General features: G+C 39.2%; 1 protein-coding gene across 2 annotated transcripts in view; it reads right to left on the bottom strand.

Moving 5' to 3' along the window:
- The window catches only part of HHIP (hedgehog interacting protein), a 91812-nt gene that overhangs the window by 16718 nt on the left and 53704 nt on the right, over positions 1–21390 (bottom strand). For both annotated transcript variants that reach the window (XM_026499417.4, XM_044384342.3), the window contains exons 5-11: positions 18978–19129; positions 18426–18599; positions 17613–17756; positions 14056–14177; positions 11631–11754; positions 10534–10664; positions 6009–6090 (exon numbers count right to left, since the gene is read on the bottom strand). In XM_026499417.4, the coding sequence (XP_026355202.1) occupies positions 6009–6090; positions 10534–10664; positions 11631–11754; positions 14056–14177; positions 17613–17756; positions 18426–18599; positions 18978–19129 (929 nt within the window). The remainder of the gene's footprint in view (positions 1–6008; positions 6091–10533; positions 10665–11630; positions 11755–14055; positions 14178–17612; positions 17757–18425; positions 18600–18977; positions 19130–21390) is intronic.

Genomic DNA, 21390 nt, shown 5'->3' with positions numbered 1-21390 from the left:
GGTGACAAATGCCCAAATATTGATGTTATACTTTTTGCTTCATTTGTCATTGTTGACAAAAACAAGTCATGTAAGCTTGTAACTTGACTACAATGAATTAGTTTAAAAAAAGAAAAAGATGCTAAGAAGCCGTTTTTCCTTTAAAAAATGCACCTTCCTCAGGCACCTGGCCGGCTCTGTTGGTAGAGCTCGCGACTCTTGATCTCACGGCTGTAAATTCGAGCCCCTTGTTGGGTATAGAGATTGCTTAAAAATAAAATCTTAAAAATAATAAAAATCATAAAAAGTACACCTTCCTCCAGATAACATCTTATTACAAATTTCTGTCGCTGTTTTATGCAAGGTTAAATCTGCCTTTATCTCAAGTACCACAATATCTGGTGATACGCTGCCTTACAATGAAAGCACAAAAAATTCAGAAGATCTACTGATATCTGACTTTCACCATTGTCCCAGGCCGGGGAGAAACATGGCAATTAAAACGAAATGCTTTTAAGAGTTTTCGACTCTTAACACATGAGTCTTCTTTTGAAGAATATATTCGTCATTATTTGTATTTTCATTTTATATCTTTTTAACAAATGCGCTCTGAAAGTGGCAATTCAACCAAGTCTTCATTGCAATCTGTACAATTGCTCTAGGAATTGATATTCCCACATCAAAATTGAAAGTTTGAGAGAGACTATAATTAGCATAAAGCAGAACATTCCTTTGAGTGCTGTGGTCATCCGTCACATCTCTAGGAAATAGGAGATATAGATATAGATCTCTTTATATGAGCATCTTAGATGCCATGTTCCTTTACATAAATTTTTTTCATAAATTGTTATGTAATATTTCCTATTTATTTTGAACTGGGTGGTGGCTCTCCGCAGCAGGGCGAGGCTGACCTGCGTATGTTTAAATGTGTGTGCCTATATATATACATATGCAAATCCTGGCAACATGGGACTCACATTCCAGTTATACTGAGGTCATTACCATGCATTATGTATGCATGCTCGTTCGTTCATTAGAAGTTTCTACTTTGATCTATCCCCTTCTTTGGTAATATATCTTCAAAATTTCAAATGCTACAGGGCAGCTTAGGAAGGATTCATTAGCCACAAGTGTACTGTGTATCACAACATACAATACAGTGCATTAAGAATAAAATATAAGCTAGCAGATAAGACTTTCCATTTTCAGTGATCGGCTCGGCAAAAAAATAATAATAGCCAAAATGTGGAGCATGCTTCCTTGTCTTTTAGACTTCAAATCCACCATGCTGAATGGATTTTTATAGGGCATATACTTGTTCATGACCTCTAGTGTGAAGAAATTCTGTCATGTTTGAAAACTAGTCCCTGGTGGAGCCTGTGTCCCTGTTAATAGCTGAAAGGTCAATGGAGCTGCTAAACAGTTTGTATTACTGTCAGGGTGGCCATGAAAACACGGCCTGCAGCACGAGGACTTGGCAGCTGGGTCAACAGGCACTGTGGGGATTTCTCAACCTAGGGGGGCCACTTGCATAAAACTTTGACTGATGAATTGGGACTAGACTGGCTTATTGGGCTAAAGCCTCTCTATTATGTGTGACTTTCTTTAGGATGGCAGAGCGGCCTGCTGGCTCCCTGAGACATATGTGAAGGATAAACAGAACTGATTTCCTCCTATGAAGTGAGTTTTTGGAGAAAAAAAAAAGCCCTCTTCAGCATCTAGTCTAATTAGGAGTAGGATGAAGATATTAAGAAAAAAATAAAGAAAAGGCAGTAAGTAAGGCCATCGAGGGGAGAAGCGGGGAGGAGGCTTGGGGAGCAGTTTTTGATACTGGTCACACAGGAGTTTGGGGATACAACATTTCTGTAAAATGACCTCCCAAGCCTGGAATTTGCATTGTTAATTTATAGACCTCTTAAGGGAATGGTCTGTGTGACTTGGTTGGATAACAGATAAGCAATATGTTAAAATATAGGAAGACTGGGTATATAGTAATTAAATCAAAATGATTAAAAATAATTTTGTTTTAGGGGTGCCTGGGTGGATCAGATGGTTAAGCATCTGCTTTCAGCTCAGGCCATGATCTCAGGGTCCTGGGATGGAGCCCCAGGTCAGGCTCCCAGCTCAGTGGGGAGTCTGCTTCTCCCTCTCCCTCTGCCTCTCCTCCTGCTTGTGCTCTCTTTCTCAAATGAATAAATAAAATCTTAAAAAAAAAAAAAGAAGAATTTTGTTTTATAAATTCCTGGAGAAATAACCCCAGAAACATTTCAAAATCAAAAAAAACGGTCATTTGGTCTCATCTGGTGCAAAAATTAGAGAATCTTTGGCAGCAGTGTGATAAAAATTGTGTTCTACAAAAATAAAGCTTAGAAGGTATGTAACTGTTAGAATTCTTTAATTTCCACTCTGCAGGCACATTTGTTTGATTCTGAAAAGACTGAATTAAGAGCAAGCATCCACGGCATGATTTGGACATTTGGGTACTAGGTATCAAGCGCTCTTGTGAAAGCTCCACAGACATCTTTACCCCAATGTTGGAAAGACAGCCTTAAAAGTTGGGCGATCACCTGAAAATAATTCTTGAGTGCATAGAATGAATACCTACGATATTGAAGAATTTACTATGTTTTAAATGTAGGATTTAATCATCTTCAAAAGCACTCTGCAGAAATGAGGAAGGGGCAGAATGACCATGTGCACTCCATTGATGGACAAAGGGGCAGAGTAGGGTGAAGTGACTTGATCAGGCCCCCCGCAGTAAGGAAGATGCGGACACAAGACCAGTTGACTCCCGGTCCTGCCAGGATGGACTTGTTCCTAGTCTTGATGAGTCTCAGGTGGCAGGACTAAGTGCAACTACAATTATTGCCTACCTCTCTTGTGCTCAGTGTATTAAATCTGTTTTCTAGAACTGCTGGCCATAGGAGCTCCCGTGACCAGGGCCGGCAGGACCCCATACTAGAGACTTTCTGGGACCCGGGGAGCTGACTCAGCAAGCTGGGTGATCGGTATGGACTTGATCCTAACTCCACTCTCCGATGAGATGCCACTGTTTCACCTCCGACGACACTCCTGAAGTGTGTTCAGTGTTCTAACATGGAGGAAAATTCACTCCTTCTCTACTTTTTCTTTAAATGACTCCTGAGTTCTACTTAAGGAAAACCAGGTTGTAGTCTTATTGAATTTTCATTTTTTAAAATTATAAATCATGATATCTGATTTTTATAACAGGTTATCTTGCCATCTTTTTCTGAGATGGGTGCCCACTGGAAAATGATTTTAAACTTATGTAAACGATTAGGTAATATATAGCCTTAGACCAAAATGTCCTTACAGACTGAGATGGTAATGCTGTAACCTCATCTACTTTTGCCAAAATGACTTCAGAATATTGCAGATGGTTTTTAAACTCCCTTGTCTTTTTTATAAGGGAGTGTGTGTGTGCATGTGTGTAGGAAAAAACAGAAAAAAAAAAAACGTAAGTCCTATGGTGAGTAAAAATGTAACTTCAATGACATGTATATTTTTTACATTATATATTCAATTACATTATATATTTGTTTACATTATATATTTTTGTAATTTTTTTTTTAAAGTAGGCTCCATGCCCAGCATGGAGCCCAGCACATGGCTTGAACTCACAACCCTGAGATCAAGACCTGAGCTGAGACCAAAAGTTTGATCCTTAACTGACTAAGCCACCCAGACGCCCCAAACATAAAAAATTTTATAGTTCGTTGTTATTCTCTTCCAGGACCATGAGTCAAGCGCTGTTTGAAAGTAGCGATCCTAAAAACATTATTCTAACAAGTCTAGGGACTCCTCCACAAGAATACAATTAACCTAAGATTTTCATTTGAGTTAGATTTTTGATATAACAAGAAATGTCTATAACAAGAAATGTGTTTTCAGTTGATGAGGTTCTTTCTTCAAATTCTCCCTCAAAAGTTTTGGAGAAAAAATGTGGCTCTGAAACAGACATTCTGAACACTGTTAGGCTAGTAATTAGCTTGTGTTTCTAAAATAATCCTACTCACATACACTGAAGTGTCTGCTTATATAGAACTCAAGCTCATCTAGGGAAAATACTATAATAATAAACGTTGGCATCCAAATTGAAACAGCATGAGGCTCCCAACAAATGTTTATGAAAACATTTGTTTTCTTACAGTCAGCTTCATTTTGAAATTTATGTCTATGCCTGTGTACAAGGACAGTGTGTTTGGGACTCTGTTACTCCCCCCACCTTCTGAAAACCAAACACACATCTTAACCCTGGCCCCACACGTGACAGGACTCACCAGAAACAGGCACCATAATGAGAAGTCAGGCCTTTCAGGTATGTCACTCTGAGACCACCCTACTAGAGGAGGCCCCAAGATCACAAAGCCAAGGTCCCTTATGGAAACCCCGGTAATTAGACACTAATAATGGATGGAAGGTGTAAAATTCACCTCAACTCACCACCAGCAGACTAAACAATCCAGATGAAGAGAGAAAGATTTTGTGAGAAGGAGGAAGAATTCATTATACTACTACCGGGAAGCTTGTAAAAGCATATCAACTTTGACAAACGGGATGGGATAACGACTATTTGGAAACAAAGGGCATTAGATCTGAATGAAATCCCTAGACATCGTTATGAATCAAGAGAATGCTGCTACGTTGTTTGATTTGTGTTCTTAATATTGCCAACTTCAACCATCACCGAAGTGTCTGATATTTTTTTTAATTTCTTACTTTGCTTTTCACTAAGAGGGTATTGGTTTTACAGCCAAGAAGGAAAAGATCTCCTACAATGCATGGATGGGTGCTTCTCTCACCGTGGAAGAAAACGTGTATTGTTACATAGAGGAGGAACACGACCAGGGTGTGACAGATGAGTATATGGGATATGCCAACGGACCATTTAGAATCGATTACTTCTCTTTTTGTTCTGTAGTAGTAATGTCCACTTATACTTTTCTCAAGAAAGACAGTGTTCTGTGGTATGGGAAAAGGATGAAAATCTGTTTTGTTAAAATGTGATTTTTCAGAAAAAACATACATAACTTACAAATAGTATGTTTAAAATGTAATTAAATTCATGCTTTTAGCAAACTTTTTAGATTATTAGAATTTATTCTTCTAAAAGAGACTTGAAATGTGGGAATTGAAATATGCAAATGGGCTCATGAAGATAAGTTAGTACAGAGAGAATTTGAAATTCATGGCATGGTGTCGCTAGAGTCTGACAACTGTGTGTTGGACGGTACTGGTATCTGAGGACGCCCTAGGTTCTGTTAACAGTTACTTCTAAGCTGATGATTAGTATCTTTTTTATGGCATGTAACTTTAGCAGCTGCGGATAGTTCTGACTTTATCCCTGAAATTAACAACTGACTAATTATGATTCAAGATAACGCCGTTGTGATGGGTGGGTGGAAAGGAGCAGGGGGGATAAATACGTTTTTTAAGAGATTCAACGGTCAAGTCTTCCTCTTGCTGGGGAAAATGACAACCTTTCTTCAGTTTCCAGTTGTTCCCTCACAGAAGCCTGCATGAGAGCTGTGAGCTGCCAGAGAGTTTGAAATGAGGCTCAGATGTTGAACTGCCAAATAGCTTATCTTGATTACCTGATGAAAAAAACCATACTGAACAGCTGTAATGCCTGCCAGTATGGTCCAACTTCTCCAGAAAGAACCAGAGAGTTTCCTGTGTCCAACATGAAAGCTAAGCCACAGCCCTACATAGGGTCCTCCTCCGCCGTGTAACCAAGGTTGCTGACTCCACAAACAGAAACTGCTCTCTGATGGCACAAGAGTGACACGAATATGTGGACACAATGAGGCTTTAACGTCCAGCAGCGTCAAGTCTGGCCCTCACAGACTGGAGCTGAGGGTCCTCCCAGGACAGCCCCTGGCACATGCGCAAGGCCCAAGTGTTCATCCGTGTTGACTGCTCATTGCAATTCGTCTTCACCAATTTGAACACAGTAAAACAACTCGGAGAAACAGTATTTGACTTAAAGGAATAGGGAGAGATCTCACCTTTTGGGATCTACAATTTTGTAGAGTTTTCCATTGTGAGTCTGGGTCATACTTTTACTACTTGATAAAATATAAACTTCACCTGTGAAGAGAGAAATACAGTAAGTTAATTTACAGTACCACAGGGCCTTACTGCCTATTGCCTAAGCAGCTATTTTACATAAATCGATAGGTGGATATTTTCTATTTATTTATTTATTTATTTATTTATTTATTTATTTATTTATTTATTTTTATTTTAAGAAAATAATTTTATTACACTTAAAATTATTACTTGAAGTACATTCTTATATTCCCCAAATATCATTGCAATATGAATTTAGAAGGTTGACATGTAAAGAATTACAAGCCTCTCTAGTTGAACAAATTTTCTATAAATTTGCTCATTCATGCAAGAAAATATATCACACCAATCAGATTTCAGATATAATAATGAAAAAGCAAAATTGTGCTGTGAGTTTTGAACATCTCTTTAATTCGACAGCAGTTACCTGACTAGAGATGAAATAGACAGAATTATTTACAACTGCAGAAATTGCTGCTGGGTTGAAATTGACATTGAAGAAACTTACCCTTTGGCAATCTCCCTTGGCAATAGTGCCACCATGTCACTGTAAATAACCCTGCTGGGATCAGTTATCATGACCCCAAGGGACCCTGTTGTCTATAATATCACAAAAAAGTAATGAGAGGAAAGATTTTCTGCTAGAACATGAGTCATTTCTAAGCATTAAACTAACAAAGCTTGAACTAATCTATTTATTTTTTATATCTATCTGTAGATCTATGTATGTATGTATGTGTGGATATATGCGTTTTGTGTGTGTGTGTGTGTATCTAAATCTATCTGTATTATCTCTGCGCGTCCTCAGGAAGCTCCCGCGCCTAAAGATGTTAAGAGTTTCACAAGTCTACCCTCGCAGAGCATCCAGAATCCAGTCACCTCTCTCCACATCCTACTACTATTCCAGAGCACGCAGATACTGGTTCCTCCTGGATTAGGGCAGCAGCCTCCTCACTGATCTCCCTGCTTCCACCCTTGTTCTTCTATGGTCAATTGCAACATACCCGCCCCAGAAATTCTTTTCAAGCAAGTCAAATCATTTAAGTTGAATCACGCTCCTTTGTTTCAATATCTCCAATGGCTTCTAATCTCTTAGAGCAAAATTAAGTCCCCACAGTGGCCTGCGATGCCACCCCCCCCTTTTTGCTCTGTTTGACCTCATCTGCAATGTGTCACCCTCTCGTTCCCTCTCCTCTAGTCTCGCTGGCCTCTTCACTTTGCACACGGGGGGACCTGTCCCAGGATCCTATCTAAGGCTCCTGACTCCCTCAGCTTCTGTTCTAGGCTCTACCTGTCTCAGCATCTGTCCCAAGTTGTCCCAGGCTCCTGCCTTTCACTAGATCTCCCTTGGGTTGACTTTTCCCCCTCCTTCAAAACTGTACCTAAATATCATAATATCATCTTTCTTTCTTTTTTTTTTTTTTTTAAAGATTTTTTATTTATTTATTTGACAGAGATAGAGACAGCCAGTGAGAGAGGGAACACAAGCAGGGGGAGTGTGAGAGGAAGAAGCAGGCTCACAGTGGAGGAGCCTGACGTGGGGCTCGATCTCGTAACGCCGGGATCACGCCCTGAGCCGAAGGCAGACGCTTAACCGCTGTGCCACCCAGGCGCCCCATGATATCATCTTTCTTGACTGCACTCTCCAAAGTTGCACTTCTCCTAACCCTAGAGGTAACAATCTCTATCCCTTTTCACATTGGGACTTTTCTCCAAAGCACTTATGACCAATTGACGTTATATGTATGTAAACCTATCTCCATTTATTTTTATTGTCCTTCTCCTTTAAAATATAAAATTTATGTCTCTTTATCTGCTGCTGTATCCCTAAGAACTTTGCACAGAATAGGTGCTCAATAAATATTTGTAGCATGAGTGCTAAATGGCAAATTTTATCTTGATTTATTCTGCCCAAGATCAAAAGATTTGGTTACTAAGTTGTTATTATTAATTGATAATTGGAGGCCAGATGGAATCCTTTTAATTTAAGCTTTTTAAAACAAATATATTAAAGTAAATATTTGGGAAAAGAGAGACCCTGATGTTCATCCCAACTATACCTCTTTAATTCTTGGTGTTGGGCAATGTTACTGATAATGAAAAACAACAGAGGAGAGAACCACTCTTGTTTAGTACGACTACTTCCATAGAATTCACTGTATAGAATGGATCACATGAATAGGGAATTATAAGCTGTATTTATGATGATATGCTTATATGGCTTTAAAATTCATATTTGGTTCTCATTCATGAAATAGTCCTTGATTTACTCTCTATTTCTCTATTCCACTCTATTACTGTTTTTTAGCACACTCTACTACTTTCTTACTTCTGGAAAGGATATTACAGGATTTATACTAAAAATGCAGACATAACAGAAAAAATAAAAATGAAGTTAAGAAGCAAAAGAATGGAAGAAGCAAAGAAAAATTAATATTTATTTCGCCAAGTACTTTATACAATTTATTTCACTTAATCCTCACAATAAAACTCCTGGTTTTACAGCTAAAAAGCAAAAACAAAAACAAAAACAAAACACACACACTGAGAAAAAACAGACTCTCAATACTTTTTGTTTCAAAAAATGCAAAAACCTACTCATTTTCTTAAATGCTCTTTAGTTTTTTTAATCTTCTTAAAAAAATGTTTAAAGTTTTATCTATTAAAGTGATCTCTACACCCAACATTGGTCTTGAACCCACAACCCCAAGATCAAGAGTAGCATGCTCCTCCCACTGAGCCAGGCAGGCACCCCCTTTTTTTTTTAAAGTAATCCCTATACCCAACAAAGCTCAAACTCAAGATCAGCAGTTCGATGCTTTACCGACCGAGGCAGCCAGGCGCCCCCCATGTGGCTCTTAATTAAAGCCAAAGAGTTTCACATTAAAGCATAATTCAGTGAAGGCATGTTTAATTTTAATTATAAAGTATACACGGCGCTATAGCTTTTGGACACTTAGGATTGTATGTGCCTCATTTGTTAGTTCTGCTCCCAACATAGTATTAAGTGTAGATAGATGTCTGGGTATTTTAACAGTGGTGACACTAACAGGATGATGGATGGTGAGTCATTTGCAGTAAGGTCTGGGGAAATCAGAATGATTCAGTCACAACATCTAAATATTCATCTCTATTTCTTCCACAAACAATTTAATCCTCTTTTATATTTTAAAACCAGAGTTTGCCAATGAAATTTAAATTACATAACGGAGGATTTCAGTGAGAAATAGTTATCTCTTTGGTTTTTTTGAGTGAGCTAGGAGATATCTAGGGAAAAGTAATTGTAAATGTTTTCAATTCTGGAGTAAGAAAAGAAGGGATTGGAGGTCTCTTCTTTAAATCATTATATTCTTGTAGATCTGAAATATGTGTTAGGTCCCTGGTTAACTTAACTGAATGGCATGGAACTCTTCCTAGTGAATTCTGCATTTGATGTAATAAAACCAAAGCTGGACTACTAGGGAAAGTACTCTGATTTAAGGACACCTGGGTGGCTCAGTTGGTTAAGCGTCTGCCTTCAGCTCAGGTCATGATCCCAGAGTCCTGGGATCGAGTCCCTCATTCTCACTCTGCCTGCTGATCCCCCTGCTTGTGCTCGCTCTCTCTCTCTGATAAATAAATAAATAAAATTTAGAGAAAAAAAAAGAAAATACTCTGATTTAGATGGGAAACACAACTCTTCTTTCTTAAGACCTAAAATTCATCTGGGAGGCTAAAGGAGCATAATGGCCATGGTTTGTTTGGATGCTGTTCTTTAAATAGAGTCATATGATAGCTATATTTATCTCTATAATTTAAAATTAGGAGCATTTTCACTCTTTCATGGCATTCCAATTTCAACTTCTTTTTGCTTGTAAGCTGTGCACATTTTGATAACATACCATCAAATATAGTGTATGTTACCCCACAGATTATCATACAGAAGATAATTTTTATTCTGCTGGAAAGCAGATCAACAAATTCAGCTTATCATGTACAAACTGCATGTCCCAATGGACAAAAAAATAAAATAAAATTAAGTTAAAAATCCAGAAATAGAGGATAAGATGAAGCTGAGATTACAGCAGATTTTTTATTTATGCCGAGAGACACAGATAAGTGGAAAGGCTTTCAGATAGAGAATAGGAACAAATGACTCAGATTTGTCTAAAATATCGGTAGACGTTCAAGATTTTCTCTCTTTAGGACTCAAAAAGTCTCTTTGTGCTTGCCTTCCATTTTCCTGCTTTGTAACTTTCACATTTTTGGAGTGGAAATAAGATGTAAAGACCCCCAGAGAAGGGTCATTGGGAGAGAATACGTAGCTGGGCCATCTCTAATCTCCACGGTAGGTCACCCTTGCCGCGGGTTACACGGTCAGCAAACAGAAGGCGAGATTCTTACACTTATTCCTCAGAGCAAAACAGAGCCTCTTGGGCAAGGGAGTGAGAATGAACGTCATAGAAGTAGTTTGTACAGTACCTAATTCATCTTCTCCAAATCCCAATATGTGACCTGAAAAGTAACCTCTACAGGAACCGCCATTGCCGAGACAGAGTGGTTTTTCTTGCCATTGCTTGCTCACAGGACTTTGCTGGAGGGTTAAGAAATTCCTACAACAAAAAGATACCGTAAACTTACAATGAAAATATGCTTTTGCTTAAAACAAACAAACAAACAATAAAATGCTTAGCATAAAGCTCACAGTGAATAATTGTTGTGCCATAAACCTGGCTTCTAAAAGGAAAAATAATATAGCCCATAATGTGTGCGAATACTGTGAAATTCTCATGTGGGGAGAGAGTACGTAAAGATAGTATTTTGTTTGGAGGGGGGTACTAAAAGTACCTGAGTATGAGAAAAGCCCTCCCCTTCATCCAGAGAATGATACTTCCTCTCCAGGACTAGACTCCATGCTGTGCTATTAATCAGAGAGAGGGACAGGGGGAAGATCATGGGGTCAGTAAACTTTTCTAGTTCCTTTTAGTGACCAAGCATAGCAGCTCTGCCACATGCCTGAATGCCAGTGACTTGGGAAACAAGATTCATAATTTGAGTTTCATCACAAGAGTTCCTGAGAACTACCCACACAGTGACCTCTAAAAATGAGGCTAAAATTTAATTGTGTAGTATTCTCACTGATAGAGACAAATTAAGTTCTGTTGCTAAAAGTTATGAAAGTCTGGCAAAAACAAAAATTCTTAGCCTTTCAATTTCCAAATAATTTGGAAAATATTTACCCAAGTCATGTATAACAATAGTTTTTCAAATTACTCATTGTCATGGTACATTCATGTTAAGGATGAAGGGAAAAGCCTACATAATATGAAAAGTCCATCTGAAGACTTCTCTGCTCTTAAACATTATTTTATGAACTTAATCAAATTTTGTTCAAAAAGCATCTCTTAGGAAGTTCTTCAATGAAACCACCATACCTAATGAAACAAAGAAAATAATGTTTATGTGTCCCAGACCTGACCTCCAAAGGGAGACAATCATTTGAGTATTTTATGGCAGTTGGCCCACTAATCAAGGGATATGTCGTTTGATACATCAAACTGTGGTATCAGGAAACCTACCCATTACGGTCTCCAAACACATAGCTTCCGTACAGTCTTTCCGACTGGCAGCCTCGGTAAACAAATCCACCAACCAAAGGACCATTACTGAATGGCTTGAATTCTAAAAGTGATGGCTCACTTTCTGGAAAGAAAGAAACAGAACATTAGATCCAATGAAACATTTTTATGAAATAGAAGTAATGGAGGCCAAGTAATATTATCACGGTAATTTACGTTAAATTTGAAATGTGTTCTATGATGCACAGGACGAATGCAGTTCTAGATATTTAGCAAAAATAATTAAGTTCTGTTGCTTAAATAGTAAAAAATATAAAGAGCTTCCATGTGTAGCTTACTGAAATGAGAATGCTCCACAAATGCTTGTGGTTATAATTGCCACACATACCAAATTTACAATGAAATTAGATTCTGGATATTTTGGAAATCATGGTTATTTACTTAAGAACCAGAAGACTTGAAAAAAGCAATTGTTTTAAGAACTGATTTTTCTGTAGAAATGCTTCTGCAGATATTTAGTAAATTAAGCCAGACCTCTGTCAGATTACACAAAATGTTTGAAAATCCGTATTTTAATGAAAATAGAAGTATAGCACATAAAAGGTCTTTAAAACCACATTTGTATATTTAAAAACACTGGCACTCAAGTGATATCTTCATTTAAACTATTATAATAGTTTCGTTTATAGAAGTGTATGGTTAACAATGTCTATTGCAGCCATTCTTTTTAATTACATGTGTATAGTTATCTCAGTCTTTCCATGCATGTCATTATATACTTGACTACACGTACGCTAATTGCAATGGAAAAGATCTAAAGGCAGTTGCAAATTAATCTGAAAATTACTTCTTATGTGCTTAATGTCAAATAAGCCATTATCAACAGGCAGTATTTTAGGCAAAAGCTTTTGTGGGAAGATGGTAATTTTAAAGTAGTTCTCCCTTCCCCTGTGGTTATGGTGAATATATTATAAAAAGTAGAAAAGACAAAGTTTTAACTAGTTCACTGAGAAGCAGCGAAACTGAATGATTAAGGTCATGAACTCTGGAATCAGTCAGCCTGGGTTCAAATCCAGACCTTGCCACTTTATGCTGTATGATAATTAACCTTTCTGTGTCTCAGTTCCCTCATCGGTACAATGTGGCCAGTAAGGGTGCCTATCACACAGAGTTGTTCCATGAATGAGAGGAGTCAAGTTTATAAAATTACTACAGGGGCTGGCATGTTATAAGTACCGGGGATGTGCTTATTTTGTTTTTATTTTTGTTTTCTGCTTTATTGAAGTAAAAATAACAAAGTTGTAAACTATTTAAGGTGTACATTGTGGTGATTTGATACATGTATATGCTGTGAGAGGACTCTGGATGTATTTTCAAAACATAAATGTTGGGCTATCAATGTTGTAGCCCGTTTCAGCTGCACCCCAATTAATGTGATTGGGGAATTTAGTTTAATCTACAAATTTAGCCAAAATTCCATCAAACCAGTGACTCATAAGATTTTCTTTTCAAACCATATCATTCTTTGGTTTGGCTTATGTAAAATACACACACACACACACACACACACACACACACACGAATACCTGAAAAAAAAAATAGTGTAAAATAACTGAATACCACATGAACTAACACAGCTGCTTCATTCCTGGTGCTGAATAAATATCTTTATTGAATGAGTAAATAGAAGGAGCAATCAATTTAATAATCTTAATCTACTGTGTTCCCTGAATCATAATAATTTTGATATATTGCTTCCTCCAAAAGGAGTAAATACTAAAACACTAAAAAATCCTAAGTTTTTTGGCCTTCATTATTATCCAACTTTATTTTGTATATGTGTCTCTAAAACAGGCTAGTAAATCATGTTATTAAAAATAATGTCTAAACATCCCATTTTCATGACTTGGGTAAATACCATGTTTTTACAAGTCTATTATGTTGTTTTCTCTAAAATAGGCACTTTAAAAAATTACATTCTTATTTGAAACACTATTTTTCGAATTGCTGAAACTAGCGTATTGGGTATTGAGAAATTTCTTACCTTTAACTTGTTTTTTCTGCTGTATATAAGGATGTTAAGACAAGTTCTTCTTTATGTATTAAATAAATAGAAGTTATTCACTTTGACTCTCAGATGAGCAAAATATAAACAGCTAGTTTTTGAAGGTCCATTAAATTTTTGGACCTACAGAGCACACTTCAAACCATGGGAAAGGTAATTACCCAAATGGAATTCCTAGGGCTTGTAAGTGTCACTGGACCTTTAAAGAGTCCTGCAATTTACTCCCTTACCACTGTTAGGTCAGTGTTTTTATGCTTTCCCAAATGGTCATTTTGTAGCAATCCTTTTCTCTTCAATTAATACATTAAAATAAAACAAGGCCCAAACTGAAGCCAAGTCAACAAATTATGCTCTACTTACCATAATCTTTCCCCTTTATTATCTGTAGGATTCTGGCTGATGATCTGTTCTTTCCATTGGAGTCTGAACAAAGTATTGTTAAGTTGATGTTTATATCAGTGGGATGTCGGTCCACAGCACATCTGCATAACAAAAGGGGGACATCCGTGAATTCTTACCAGGGTCTTTTCTAAACTCAGACTGGAGATTCCTGACATAGGAACCCCTTTGTGGGCTGGCAAGGACCCTGGGGGCTATTTCGTTTGGTTCCTCAACGGACACATTCAGATTTGGTTGTTTACTCTGCTGAAGCTAAGCGACCTCTGGGGAATATTTCCTAATTTCTCTTGGTATCTCTCTCTAGGACGAATGTGCACAGTGACTTAAAACATTTGTTAGTGTGTTAAGGACTGTCACATCTATAATACACTGGTAAGGTATGAGATCAACTCACATTTGCAGCCCACAAAACAGAATTCGTTTTGGTATTAGTTTTGTGGGTTTTGCATGGGATTGCTATATTCTTAAACTCAAGCTGCTCTCACAAAGGAAAGAAAGTGTACGCTACAGTTTAGGGAATAAAATAAAGCTGGATCCCACAACCACCGAAGTCTTTTACCTTAACTGGGTCCTCATGTCACCCCAATCTGGAACTAAAATGTTTCCATGACTTAAGCCATTGGCTGTAAAGCCTATGAGCACGGGGACCATGCCCAGCTTCTTTATCACTGTATTTCTGTTACCTAATTCAAACCCAGGAATATAAAAGGGGCTCGATATTTGTTGAATGTGTAAGTCCATGAGGGACTGGACATGTGGAGTTTGGGTTGGGGGAAGAATGAAGCTGTATAATACAATTTTTTGAAGTTCTCACAAATGTGGAAAACAGTGTTGCATTGTTTTCAGGTTTCTCAACTTTGACATTATCGGCCTTTTGAGCCAGAGAATTCTTTGAGCAGGGGACTGGAAGGTGGAGGAGAGGGAAGGTTCTGTGCTGGGCCCGTAAGGAAGTTTAGCAGCATCTCCGGCCTCCAGCCACTAGATGTCAGTAGCATGAACCCCTCCAAAAATGTTCCTAGACATTGCCAAATGTTCGCTGGAGGCAAAATCATCCCATTGGGAATCACTGTTTTAGGTCAACAAAATACATTAATGACTTGACAACTGAACCAAACCATTGCGGCTATTAAATAAACTAGAAAACAAAACAACCTGAGAGTAAGTTCTGGGTCTTAAGAGATGTGGAGTCGTATGTAGCAATCATCTCAACAGTAACAACAACTACAAGACAAAAACTGTCACATCCAAATGACCCCGTTCATAATAGGGAAACTATAAGCCTGACCCACCAAAGGCGAGTTAGTTGTTCTGTGGCAACAGTCCCTTTATTGTCCTCTTTAATGCAATGATTCACAGAGTACAATGCCTGGCAGGGAACAGGACACAGTCGTGATGTGACCTAAGGTGGAGCCTAGATCCATACAGGCGGAGAAATTTCTCCCATACCGTCTTCCTTTTAACGATGGAGAAACTATGACAAAAGAAGGTTTGACCTCTTTCTATTAAGAAAAGAGCAAACCTGGAAGGAAAGCCCAGGTCTCCCCAAGGTGGGTGCCATCAGGCCTAGCTCTGGCTGAATATTGTGGCCACTGAGAATGACTTGACCCTTCTAACCTTTGGTTTCTTATGGAAAAAAAGAGGTTGGACAGTGACACTTCTCTGTACAATACCAGATGGTGAGTACATGTCGTTATACATCTGTCCAAATCCATAGAATGTACAACCCCCAGTGAACCCTAATGGAAACTCTGGCCTTTGGGTGATAACGATGTGTCAGTGTAGGTTCACCCATTGTAACAACGTCCCACTCTGGTAGGGGATGTTGCTAATGGGGAAGCTATGCCTGTGTGGGGGTCAGGGGGTATATGGGAAATATCTATGCCTTCTGCTCAATGCCAGCTACCACCGAGTACCACTGAGAGGCAAAAATGAGATAATGTGCATGAGATACTTAGTTCAGTACTCTGCACCGAGGTGCTTAATACAAGGCAGCTTTACTTTTAGCCAATAATTGTTTTAGTTTCCTTTCTGCTTTATGAAATCTTTCTCTGCTTGGAATGCTCTTGGAGGGAGGCACGAGTTCCCTTTAGCCCGCTGCTGCCGGAGGAGGTGAGGCTCCGCGGCACAGGCGTCCTGCCACACGCAAGGTCTCCAAAGCGCCTCACCGTGTGTTTTTGCACTGAGGGTCCAGGACCCCCGGGAAGGTTGCACGAAAGCTCCAGTGAGACTGTGGTGACTCAGGCTGCTCGACTTCAAAGTGGGGCTTTGCGGTGGTATCTGCAAGTTCTGAGCTATAGGAATGGAATGTGACAGTTTCCTCCACATCCTGAACCCACCTTAAGTATTCCCTGTCGCACAGATTTTAAGATCTGCTGAGATGCCAAAAAGGAAATGAACTGTAGACTTGGACTTTGATGGAGGGGAGATGAAGGGCATGAGGGATTATAAAAATAAAAAGTTCGAGAAATACTCACCTTGCACATAGTGAACACTCAATAAACATTAAATAGCAATAATAACTTAGCTAGTAAATGAATGAATGTGGCCAAATATCCCACAGTATGAATAAGAGACCACAGATTGGATGAAGCTTTCATCATAGAATTGCTATATTATACTTCATAGCATTTTTAAGCGTACCCCTAATTTCTCACTCTACATACATCTTAGTGCTCCTTTCTTTATAGTTCATTATAGTAAACAGTCAATCTGAATTCCTTTAGTATTTCTATTTTTTTTCAAGTGAAAAAATGTTAACATTGAGCTCAACTCCTTATGAACTGATACTGCGTCATCGTGGGTTAAGTAAAGCCATGATAAGAACTGTAATTGATTTGAAACTTACCATGTGTGTCAAGCACTCTGCTTTGTGCTTTACCTCTAGATTCGTAGTAAATCATTATCGCGTCCTTGCAAAGTAGCTATTACTACCCCCATCTGATGTGCATGGAAATGGGGCACCTCTTGCTTTCCGCTCAGGTCATGACCTCAGGGTCGTGATCTCAGGGTATCGATCCCAGGGCGGTGTGAAGGAGCCCCGTGTGGGGCTCGGGGCTCAGTGCAGAATCTGCTTAAGACCCTCCCTCACCCTCTGCCCCTCTTCTCCTCTCTTTCTCAAATAAACAAATAAATCTTAAAATAAATTTAAAAAATTAAAAAAAATTAATGTGTATGGAAAATTTCATTTAAAGGGGTTTAAGGAGAAAATTTAAAAGGTTTATTATCTCTCCGAATTTGAACAACCGAAGTCTTAATCATCACACTGGTCCAACAGCGTTTATCTAATAACACTCTAGAAGCTCAAGGCCATTTTTCTCCATGAATTTGTTCTTTTCCATGTGTCTCATCCACCTTCTCCGTCTGCTTCACACATTAATAGAAGAGTGCTCAGATAATGAGCTGGTGTGATTTTGGACACTACCCGTGGAGGCTCTGTGCCTGGACCCCTCTTTCCTTTCCCCAGCTCTCCACTTCTGGCCTGGCTTTACAGCAGGCGAGGGGATAGACTGCGTTCTCACCTGCCTGGGTCATGCAGGCCGTGTGCAAACACCTCGGGGGGCTGGTTGGTGCTGTTGAAGTGCGGGTTGCTCCTCGGTATGGAATAAGGCACACTACACATATCTGTATCCACATCCAGCCGAAGCACCGAACCTGTGAAATCACTGAGAAATCGGAGGACAGGTTCAGTGTTTTCTGCTCTTGTTATGTATTTCACCCAAACCAAATGTGGGAGGTTGCGGTACAGTCCAAAGAATCATCCCCTCCTCTGAGACGAAATTATTAATGTTACAAATTCCAAATCGTGGGAAACGTAACCAGGAGCAGGTCAGTTTCGGACAAGAGGCAGCACCGCAGGGCAGCTCCATAGCGGCCGAAGGCTGCAGCATCAGTAGTGTGTCACATGTGCCACTGTTCTTTACCTTTCGCCAATCCCTGCACTCCGTGCGCGTGCAAAAGCGCCGCGGGACCCTGCGAGTCCAGCCTGCACTGTGGCTGCGCGCTCGGACTTGCAGGGTCACCGCGCACGAGCCGCCGCCCAGGGCGCGCGGGGCTGCCACTGTCCCCGGGCTGTGCATCCCGCAGCCCACGCGGCACTCATGCACTTCCGAGCATCTAGGGACGGCGACTTCCAAAAATACCATCAGCATATGACTGAATTCCTCCTCCTTTTATACAAGTTAAATATTTAACCAAGGCGACATAATTCAAAGACAGTACTTTTTTTTTTTTTTCAAAGACAGTTCTTAACTCACTGGTTCTGACCCTTTTTCCCCTGGCTGGCACTTAAAACATTTTAACATCAAGGGGAACTTTTTTTTTTCTTTTTTTACCTTAAACCGTCCATTTCTTCCATATCATCCAGTGTGATCATCCCATCACCGAGAATGATGTATAAAAAGCCCTCAGGGCCAAAGAGCAGTTGCCCTCCTAGATGCTTTCTGTGGAGTTCTGCGACTTCAAGAAATACTCTGGCTGTTCTCAAATCAACTTGATGGGGATTTTTTCTACATTGTGGGGAGGAAGCAATACCATAATTGTTAAAGATGTAAGGCGAACCCACCACAAAGTAAACCGTACACAAATAGGGGATATTTCCTTAGCATGGAAATAAGGGAACATATGCTTCAAATAAATCTAATAAAAATTCTCCGATAAATGACATTATTTTCTGTTTCAGAAGGAGCATGTAAGCTGAAAGATAATTGAGGAAAAGTGCCAAAGCTACCATTTCTCTCAGTCCTCCTTAAGGACACATATGCGGTTTTCAGCAAGATGGAGATTGTGGTTTAATTACTGTCACCTTAACTTCTAAAATAATTAGGAAGAGATAATGAGAAAATAAGACTGAAAAATATTTATGCCGCAGGGCATTTTAGAGATACCTGGATACTGTGTATTCCACAACTCGAAGAATGTGGTCATGAGGCCCGATAGCCCACCGTTCTTGGTTGGTGGTATAAGACACATAGAGCTTTCCATTTTTCTTGTAATTGGGATGGAATGCAAGGCTTAGCAGACCTCTTTCATCTCCTCCCTGCAGTCAAATGAAAAACACAAAGAATCGTGAAGTTAATTATGTTCTTTATTGTGTTTCAACTGGAACCCCAAAAGAGTCTCTTTCTTTCTTCTGGATAATCTTTGCCCAAACGCTTTTCTTTTCTTCCTTGCCTACTGCACAAAAAAGGATTATAAAACATTTCACTTTGCGGAACTCTTTAAGGGTTAGAACAAGACAATTGTCTTGTGTGGTTATCGATGCACAAGACCCTTACACCACTTTTGTCAAGTAATTTGTGTATGCAATCTCGGGAAGCTGGGAGGACAAGTTTAAGTGCTATGAAGAATTCTTTGCCGGGTTACTAGGTTGCTTGTAGTTCATAGAAGACAAATAAAAAGGTTCATAATCAAGCAGTCACTTCTAATCCAAGTCTCCCAAACCTAAAACACAGTGTGGGCTGCCAACTCCCACTGTCTTGGCAATATGTTTAGAAAACAGTGAAATTGCTTGTGTAATATGTAAACCTTTGTTTTACCCTGGAGGCATCCACATCAGTTGTCACAACGATGGTGGTCTGTTCATCATAACTAGGTAATAAGCAGCCTTGGCCTATCTACATAGGAATGAGGTCTTTTTACATGTATCTTTCACAGCATAGAGCTTTGCTTTATAGAAGCATGGAGAAATGGGAGGAGAGCTAAAAACCAGGGCTGGCATGGGGGGTGGGAGAAATCCTAGAGAGGAAAGGGGACACTAGGAAATAAAAGAAGGATCCCAAACAACTTTCTTTGTTATTATATGAATGTCAAGGATTGTATACATTAGGCATGCCAAATGCTGTAACAATTAAAACATCATCATGTTCTTAAATAGAAAGGCATTTTATCTCTATTTTCTGCTAATTCAGCTTGATGAAACTCAATATAGCCTCAGCATTTGTTTCATCCCGCAAGTAGTCTAGGGATTTCTATATTGAAATTAAAGTATCTGAAATTGTCTAGATCAGAGACTTAAAGTTCAAATTCTAGTAAGCCAGGGAGCGCTTTCTCTGCAGTCTGAGGAGTTATCCCAACTGGTGGAAACCATATGAAGCAACTGCTGCCAGTAACTCCCTTTACCCACGCGATCGCATCACACCCCGCGTCTCCTGTGGCGAGCAGCTGGAAGTGACCCCTCAGAAGTCTAACAGGAGGGCAACAGTCTCCAACACTGTGACTCCTTCACAAGCTCACGCCCAGCCGTGGAACCGCTCTCATGCTATTATTCTCCCCCCGAAGAGCCTGTGTTACTACCAAAGCAAAGAGCTCTGTGTGGTTTGGATTCTCCATGGATGGAAGGGTTCAGAGTTTTGGGCATAAAAGCTCACTTAAAGTAAACTTGCTTGATTTATCTCTTGGATTAGGGAAAAACTGCTTCAGATATATGCCATCCAAAGTGGAGACATTGCAACTTTAAGAGCGTGTAAATACTAAAGTGGGTGCAAATATCCCAGCACTACCGAAGCAGGGTTCAAGTGTCAAAAAAGTCAACTTCTTCATTTGTATGTCACAAGATGCTTAGGATGAATTTCAGTCAAAACAATCTCATTGAAGGGTATGGACCTAGAATCTAACGACTACGAGCAATGAAAATGAGCCTTTATGTTTCAGAATATCTTATAGTGATTTTAGTATTGATTGGATATTGCTATTTTTTTTATATCTTCATTAAACAAATATTTCCTGTTATGAGACATTGAAGGCTGGGATGCATAACTAAGGACTGATTGTAGAAAAACACATTTAAACCTCTTTGACAGATGGATAAAAAAGCCGAGGGGTGGGATTTAGTTTGTGATTAATTCCTCTTCCGAGTGTATTTCACTTTAAAGCTGTGAGTGCAGGGTAAGTACGTTATGTCCACTTCACAAATATTTGTGTTCCACTATAAGAAGCTTTTGCTGAAAGTAGTTCTTTTGTAGTTTTTAATCAAATCATCTGAGACACAATTTGAGTTGGAAAGCGGCATGGCTTAAACCTGTGCTAACTGCTTTTCAGGAATTAGGAATGTAGAATTCATGCACCATAGAAAGATGGGGAAAGAGATTTAAACAAATCCGCAAGTGAGGGAAGACAACTGTTCACTTTAGAGATTCACCTGTCTCGTCAATGAATGTGGGCACATCCCTGGCATGTGTTGAAGTTCCCAATATGGAAACAGAATGAGACATCTCAATGACAAGAAAATAAATTTAAAATGCAATTTAAAAAAGTCTGTAATGCTGATTTTTCAGGTTGTAGGATTTACATTTGTTTATT

Source organism: Ursus arctos, unplaced genomic scaffold (assembly GCF_023065955.2).
Source record: "Ursus arctos isolate Adak ecotype North America unplaced genomic scaffold, UrsArc2.0 scaffold_11, whole genome shotgun sequence".
Lineage (NCBI taxonomy): Eukaryota > Metazoa > Chordata > Mammalia > Carnivora > Ursidae > Ursus > Ursus arctos.
Note: the sequence above shows the minus strand (reverse complement) of the source record. Positions and strands in the feature narration are given on the sequence as shown.